This window comes from Miscanthus floridulus, chromosome 3 (assembly GCF_019320115.1).
Source record: "Miscanthus floridulus cultivar M001 chromosome 3, ASM1932011v1, whole genome shotgun sequence".
NCBI classification, from domain to species: domain Eukaryota; kingdom Viridiplantae; phylum Streptophyta; class Magnoliopsida; order Poales; family Poaceae; genus Miscanthus; species Miscanthus floridulus.
This window is the reverse complement of record NC_089582.1, coordinates 40,290,985-40,299,283: the sequence shown is the minus strand read 5'-3', so window position 1 is coordinate 40,299,283 and position 8,299 is coordinate 40,290,985. Positions and strand designations below refer to the sequence as shown.

Sequence of the window (8,299 nt, the reverse complement as noted above, 5' to 3'; positions counted from 1 at the left end):
ATGGAACCGGGCTTCACCTTGCCGCCCGCGTCACACTGCAGCACGCCGAATCCGTTGCCAGCCGCCGTCGCCGGCCCTGGCACTCGTGGCCAACATTGCCAGCCACCGCCAGCTGCCGCCGGGCGCGAGGGCCCCGGATCTAGCCACGAAGACGGAGAACCCAGTGCCCCAGGCCTACGCAGCCGCCCCCAACATGGCCGACACCACCGGCACCGCCCCCTGACCTGGGGGTGCCAGATCCGGCCACCAGAGCACCGGATCCACCAGCCCAGGGCCTGGAGCAGCCCTAGTCCGGCCCCGTCGGCGCCGTCATGCGAGGAGGAAAGGGACGACGGAGGGGAAGAAGAGGAAGAGAAGCCCACCGCCGTCTACCACCACCCTGTGCCTGCCCAAGGCCTCTGGCTGGCGCCGCCGCAGTCACGGACTAGGTGGCCTCGCGCGAGCCCCACGTGGCTCGGGCGAGGCGACGCCCGTCGGCCCGCGTCATCCTGTGCCGCCACGCCACCAGACGAGAGGAGGGTCCCGCCGCAGCCATCTCGGGTGGCCTCCTCCGTCGGCGGTGCAAGCGGGAGAGGGGAGGGAAGGGGAGGGGGCGCGGCGGCTAGGGTTGGCCGCCCGAGCCGTCCCGCGTGGGAGGGCGACGCGGGGTGCGAGCGCTGTGACTTGAAATAGTTATGGAATGCTAAGGCCGGAGCTATTTGCAGTATTTATTTATTCTTTATTACTCCCACTATTTTAAATTAAAAATAATTTTCCGTTTTCTAGTTATATAGCTTTTGTTATGCAGTTACATAGTGTATACTCAGGTGCATAATAATAACTATTTACCTAGAAAAGCCAAATCGATTCATAATTTGGAATGAAAAGAGTACTATATATATCTAAAAGGTTCAGAGAATTTGTGTGTGTTTACATTTTGTCATCTTCCTTAGATAATTAAAAAAAACAAGGAAAACCTTCCTTAGATATGTACGTTGATCCATGCATTGGTCATCTTGTCGAGTCTACGGAAGACCAAACTGCATTTTGCACCAGAAGAGAAGGCGCAGCATCACCTCCACTGCAATGAATTGGTGTGCGTGCCCATGGGCTACGGCTCCCGCCCGTCCAGGGCTGCGCGGTCAAAATTCTAGGCGTGGTTCCAAACTCTAAAAGAGGCTCTACTGACCTTAAAAAATAAAATGATATATGCCATACATAGCAATGCGATAAATAAAAAAAATCATATCTATTCATTTTGTGATTGCATAATTTTTATTTGAACACAATATCATTCTCTTAGTGTTCTTTAAATTATTTAACAGAATTAAAATAAAAAGACTTGTTTTCACTTGTTGAGTAGTAATTTGTGATCCTTGCAAAAAAAAAGAGAGAGAGTAGTAATTTGTGTTTTTTATCTGATGTAAGTGTATGCACCATCGACCGTTTTGCGCAATACAACAATTCTGCATCTACTTATAGCAATGAGTAATTATTCATTACCATAAAGAAATATTTGTATCGATAAATATAAGATAATTAGTCAATTAGATAATTATCTCCCACGAGTTCAGGTTTTTAGGAATCAGGAATTTACCCCTTGTGACCTACACCTGGGCGCTAGCCTCCAGACCTCCATCCGGCTTGCAGCTTACTTGATCACGGAGATGGAGAGATAGTGAAGCCAGGATGGGAGAGCCGGGGAGACGGATTGCTGTAGATGGATGCTATGCGCTGGCTTGTTTGATCATGAAGACGGGAGACACGGAGAAGCCAGGATGGGACTATGTGAGAGCCAGGGAGATAGATCGACGTAGATCGATTCAGGAGATGCAACATCAGGAATAAGTCAGCGGTGCTTAATGCGCCATAATTTTTGAGCCTGTACGAACGCACGGCTTGTACTCCCGCCGACTCGGCCCTGCGCCCGTCCTGCCCACATCCATCTCTGACCGGCCCTGCTTAGAACATTTACGCCTGCCATGTGACGGGTACAGCGTCGTCCTGCTGCACTGCATGCCTGCATACTCCTATGCAAAGAGTCTGGCGAAACCAGCGCAAGCAGTCTCTACAGCGGGCTCCGCGCAGCAAGATCGCATGATAGCTGTGTGGGCAATTCTGACCTTAACTTAGCTAGCCTAGCTAGGATCAAAAGGCCTTTTAATTTTTCTGTTTCACTCTTCGTTGCAACAATCAAAAAAGTAGGGAGGAGGTTTTGGCACACATGAAAATGCAGTATAGTCTTTGATCAATAAATTTGCAGTGCAGGTGCAGCCTGCATGTCAGCATGTGGCGTTTGTTTGTACGTACCCCTAGCTGTGTGCAACTCGTCAGGCTCTGGATCAGCAGTCATCAGCACTGGCGTCATTAAAACAGCCTTGTGCACTCTTTGTTGCAACACTTATCTGCGTACGCACTGACAACTCTACCTAGCTAGATTGCAACGATCCAACAAGACGGGGATGGATCGATTTCGGGATTCCACGCCAACGGCCAACCCCGGCCTTCTTCAGAAACGCCGACGCCGGTCCGATCCGTCCTGACCACTTCGATATTTATTTACGAAACTTCCGCGAAGCGATCCACCAAACAGCTGACGAGTGGCTCCTGGCTCCTGGCTCCTGCCTCCAACAAGATGGGGGTCGATTCGTTCCACGCCCCTCTTTCAGAAATGCCGGTCGTCCGTCTCCGTCCTGAAAGTCTTCGAAAAGGATGTTTACGTACGAGGCTGAAGGAGACTCAGTCCAGTTTTACACCCTGTTCGTTTGATCGTTTCTGTGGCTTATAAGTCGGTTGATACTGTTTTGTCGTGAGAGAAAAAACATTATATCATGGCTAATAAGCATGGCTGATACGATCAAGCGAACATGGTGCTTATTTGCTCTGCTATGTAACACGAGGATTCCAGACAAATAGATTCTATTTATTTATATACGAATTACTAGTATCTTCGAGTCTATAACTACTTGGATGTAAATATTTTCTATCTGTATCAGATATAGAAAAGGACTCAAAAGGGAAAATGGTGTGGAGGTGGAAGCAGGAGCACACGTACTGTAACTAGCAGCACGGCAGCCGTGCGAAAGAGAGTACAAGTACGTGGCTTCATTCGTAGCAGGCGTGAGAATGGAAGCTGGCTTTTAGCAGCTTATTCGGCTCGGGCTGAAACGATCGTATATAATCGTGAATTATTACTACTGATTAATTTGATGTGAGAAAAAAATACTATTCTAACTAAAAATTTATGATACTGCCCAGCGAAAATGCCGTAGAAGATTCGTGTGATCCGGCGTTGTTGGGCGGTGGGGACTGCGACTGCGAGCCACACGCGCCGGCGCAGAAGATCTCGGTGGGCCCGCGGGCGGTGCGGCGCGATGCGGACGCGCCCGGGGGGTGTCAGGGTGTGGCCGTAGCTACGGCCTACGGAACCGTACCGCCGCTTGTACCCGCCTCACCTTCCCCCACGTCGCCGTCGCCGGATCCTCTGCGGCGGACAACAGCAGCCAGCCTGTGTGTGCCGGACTCGACTGTCCATGAGCCAGCCCATGTGGCCGTGACCCTCCACGGGCACCGGCGGCAAACACCAGACACACCGTCCCCGTCCCCGTCCCCGTCCTTCCTCCAGTGAGTCTGCCAAGCTGCTCGGTCTTGTAGGTGTACTGCCACATTCACAGATGACAGATGTGCAACTTCTCATTCACTGGCAAGCATGTAGTAGGAGTAGCTTAATGACCAGCCAAAAAGCAGGCCCGAACCAACACCATGCAGAAGAATCTCATCGTCGGCCTAGAGACACCCGGCCGTAGATCACGGACCCGTACGCCACTTCCGTACAGTCCCCCACACACTGCCAGCCACGCCCGGCCGCCCATTTCACGACATCGACAGCTAGCGCGGCCCGCTCGATCCGTCCGTACATGGGTTGTCCCCCGCGGCCCGTACAAGTGGTGTGCCGCCACGGCACGACCTGGAATCCAGCGCAGTAGTGCGTGCCGGCGGCGCCGGGGTCGTCTGGGTATCGCCGGCGGCCGGCGCGCCAGGCAGCATATACGCCGGCCCTGATGCCGGCGGCCGGTTCTCCGTTCCGTGCTGGTTCAACGCATGCATTTGGTCCAAATGTGGCCACGCGCGCGGCTCCGTTCAGGGAGGAGCATATATCTCCACACCCACTTTTCTGTACGATTGTTACGCAGCTGTATAGAGCATAGCAGTAATCTGTTCTTGGCAATGCGTTGATGCGAAAGGATCAAATATTCAAATCATGAACTTAGAAAAGCTCAGGTTAGGGAATACTAGTAACCAACTCAAGATCTTGGAAAGATCGGCCCCGTTCGGCTTACCCTATATTCGATTTGTTCGGCTTCTTTTTTCAAGTGGAACAGTGTTTTTGTCTCACAACAATTCAGCCAGAACAGTGTTTTTCAGCCAAAATTCTGCCAGCCGAACGGGACCATATGGTTAGGGAATCAAACCTCTCAAAAACAGGTTCCCAAGCCTTTTCAACGTCCTGTAGTATGTTCGTAAGACACACAAGCTATGGTTACAAATGTCTTTAGCACATTACCTCTAAGGCCTCTTTCGTTTGGCTGGTTTTGAGGCTCGAAACTATTCCAGCTAATCTATATTAGTATAAATAAGCTTATCATTCCAGCGTGAATAGTTCCAGGGCAACCATTCCACGTTAAATGAACGGGCCCTAAATGTTTCCTTCAGAAAGCCATTTCTCTTGTCGCAGGCTTTATGGGAATCACAGGATGGAAAAGATACTATTACTTGGGCCCCGTTTGGCCTGGCTCCCTCCGGCTCCTGCTCTTGCCCTGTAGCACGCTGTGGCGTGGAGCCGGAGGAGGCAGGGAAAGGCAGCTCAGCTAGCTCCAGAGACAAAGATAGGAGGAGCCGGAGCTAGTTTGCTGATGCTACAAGAAGATACAACACGTGGTGCTGGAGCCGCCTGGGCAGGAGCCCCGCCAAAGATGTCCTTGGCCTTTGAATAAGGACGGTTCTTTCGCAGCTCGTTAAATACATCAATATATACCTACTAGTTACTATCAGTGGCATTAAGGTCTCAAAGGAAACTTCCCTTGGAAACTAAACTCTTTTTGTGGTTTTACTAACAAAAACATAATTTAGCTAGAAGGAACTGGCATGGGTATACTTATTACTGTTGTTTTCGTATTAACATATGTAGACTATTCAACATCTCTTCATTGAGTGTCATTGTGCTATTATTTTGGGCCAGCGTTACACATTGTTTTTGGTATCACTCCACCTTTAAATACGGAGAACTTATTTTGGTGATTCGTATAAACATGGAGCCAAGGAAAACAAGTTTTTTTATTTCTAACGGGGCCGGTGGTTTTCTGTTAGTCTATTTGGCTCTCAAGAAATGACGCCGTGTTTGATAAATACAAACCTGAAACTTTTTTTTCAGGTCTGATTGATTCAAAGCAACACAATCGATCGCTCCACTTATGGCCTTATTTGCACCACTACGATGTCACTAACTTTAGACCATCCGTTTAGAGATTTTAGCTCTAAAGTTTAGAGGAGTGGATCTAAACAAACCCTCAGATATGATCTAAAAAAAGACATTCTAATTAATCAACTTCATATTTGAGGACGTTGTCGTAGGTAGGAAATAGTCTACGCTTTACATGTACAAGAGACCCTTTTGTGATAAAATAATCTCCGCCCTCTTTGGATGCTACGAAATTGCGATCCGAGCAGGATCACAACTTCAGGAGCATGGATCATGATGTGCCATTTTTCTACGTGGGAATGCGTGGCCTGCAGCATGATGGATGGGGCGCATCTTGGTACAGGTGGGAGTACACCACACATGCGCACAGTACTTTACCTACGCTAATTATAATCAACACAAGGTGCTGATTGTGTGGCTACCTGTTTGGCATCAAGCAACACTTTTCTTCTGTAGTTTTATATTTCCTCCGTCCCAAATTATAAGTCATTCTAACTTTCTCAAAAAATCAAAATATTTCAAGTTTGATCAAATTTATATAATAAAATAATAACATCTATGATACCAAATAAGTGTTATTAGATTCTTCATTAATTATATTTTATAGTATATCTATTTAATGTTATAAATATTTGTAATTCGCTTTATAATTTTAGTCAAACTTGAGATGTTTTGACTTTCCAAGAAAGTTGAAATGACTTATAATTTAGAACGGAGGGAGTACTTATTATATAGTTATATAGTGGTAAAGTGAGAGCAAACTGGAGCAGAGTACGCTTGTCTTTTTAGTGTAGGCACTTGAGCTATAGCCATGGTGAAAATTTGATTCTAATAATTGGTTCTTTACCACCCACAACTATATAGTTTGGTCATTGTATATTTATATACTCTTTCTATTCCAAATTGTAACTTGTTTTGACTTTTTGAGATATATAGCTTTTATTATGTACCTAGATCTAGATATACAATGTGTCTAAGGTGCATAGTAAAAACTATGGTTCTAGAAGCACTAGTAGAGAAATGGCCTTTCGTCTATGGTGAAAAAATATTTAGTCCCGGTTTCAAATTGCAAACCGAGACTAAAGGAGGCATGGGACCTTTAGTCTCGGTTTATAATACAAACTGGAACTAATTCCACCATTTAGTCCCGGTTGTAACGGTTACCAAGACATGTCAGTGCAGGAGGCTTTAGTCCCGGTTTGAGGCACGAACCCAGACTAAAAGTGTGACTTTTAGTCTCGGTTTGAGACATAAACCCGGACTAAAGATACCTTTAGACCCGGTTTGTGTCTCAAACCCGGACTAAAGGTGCCTCCAGAGTGAATTTAAAAGGAAAGCCTATCTTATCTATGTTAGATATGTGGTGGGAGTTGAGATAGTAACTAAAAGCCCTAGTTTGATTTTGGATAATTAATGAAACCTAGGACTAACCTTTTGATCTAAGTGTGAAAATTAGAAAAGGTGGTCTAATCCAAGTGATAGAGCAAGATGAGATCCATGGTGATGAAGATGGACATGTGTTGATGACGATCAAGCTCTAACTTGGAAAAGAAGAAAGAGAAAAACAAAACCAAGATGATCAAGGCAAATGTATATGATAGGTTTTTGTTTTTGCACTCAAGACACCATAGAGGGTGTGAGTGACTTAGGATAGATAGTCGTACTGTAACGAGGGGAAATCTTTAGCTAAACGGTTTATCGAGTGCCACTAGGTGACATGATTCTTGCATGTGCATTTAGGAACCTAGTGTGCTAACTTTGACCCTCTGTAAAATGATTTGAAAATGCTAACACACGTGCACACAAGATCTACAATTTGTGGTTAGCAACTTGGAAGCATGGATGAAGTGGTTGTGGACTTAGAAAAAGAAAAGGATAAGGAAGTCCACGACTGGACGCTGGCCGCGGGGTGACCGGACTCACATTGGGCGCGCCCGGTCATTTTTAGTTAGGGGCGTGCTGCGGCCGAGAAGGGCGAGGAACGACCAGACGCTGCCATTGGCGAGTCTGAACACTTTTTTGATCGAGCGGACTCAGGTGCCAACGTGCGACTGGACGTGCAGGGTGCGTGTCAGGTCGGCCGTGACAAACGTTGATGTCATCTTGGATCGTGTGCGCGTAAGAACAGTGAGAGTACCGGATGCTGGGGCGCGTCAGGTCAGGGTTAACCTGACGTGTCTGGACACGTTTTCATCGCTTTGGATGCTCTCTGTAAATGATCGGACTCCACGTGGTGGCGAGTCCGGTCACTTCCTCCAGCACGTCCGGTCAAACATTAACAGCGTGGGCTTGGAGTTTTTGATCGTTGAGATCCGATGGCTGGAATTTGAAGGAGGACACGTGGCGGCCATCGGTGCGACCGGACTCTGGGTGACCGGACGCTGGGGTGCGTCCGATCGCTGCTTCCGGTCAGGCCCCGAGCAGAGCAACAACTCTATTCTTTAGGGGTCTCTATAAATAGAAGGTGGTCGGCTCCAAGACATCTCTCTTGGACTTTTGATATTTTTAACATCCTTGTGAGTTGAGCATACTCCCTCCCACTCATCTCTCTTGCTTGATTGTGAATCCAAAGTGAGATTGAGTGATTTCAAGTGCATTTGCTTGAGTGATTGCATCTAGTGGCACTTGGGGATCGCTGTGGCTGCGGATTTCTTGTTTCTCTTGGTGGTTGCCGCCACCTAGATGGCTTGGAGCAGCGGAGGAGCCTCGGCACGTATTGATGATTGTTCATGGCAGGCTCCGGTGATTGTGAGGGGTCTTGTACCTTCCCTGGTAGAGAGCCGAAAGGTAACTCTAGTGGATTGCTCGTGTCATTGAGTTACCTCCCTTGTAGGTAGGTTC

The 8,299-nt window shown here is 47.6% G+C and overlaps 1 protein-coding gene across 1 annotated transcript; it reads left to right on the top strand.

Moving 5' to 3' along the window:
• Positions 1-672, top strand: LOC136543592 (predicted GPI-anchored protein 58). The gene has a single exon (XM_066535990.1). The coding sequence runs from the start codon at positions 1-3 to the stop codon at positions 670-672; it is 672 nt and encodes a 223-aa protein (XP_066392087.1).
• Positions 673-8,299: the final 7,627 nt, after the last annotated feature.

Bases quoted from the DNA above. Each gene is read 5' to 3' on its own strand.
- LOC136543592 (XM_066535990.1), top strand. From the start codon at position 1: ATGGAACCGGGCTTCACCTTGCCGCCCGCGTCACACTGCAGCACGCCG.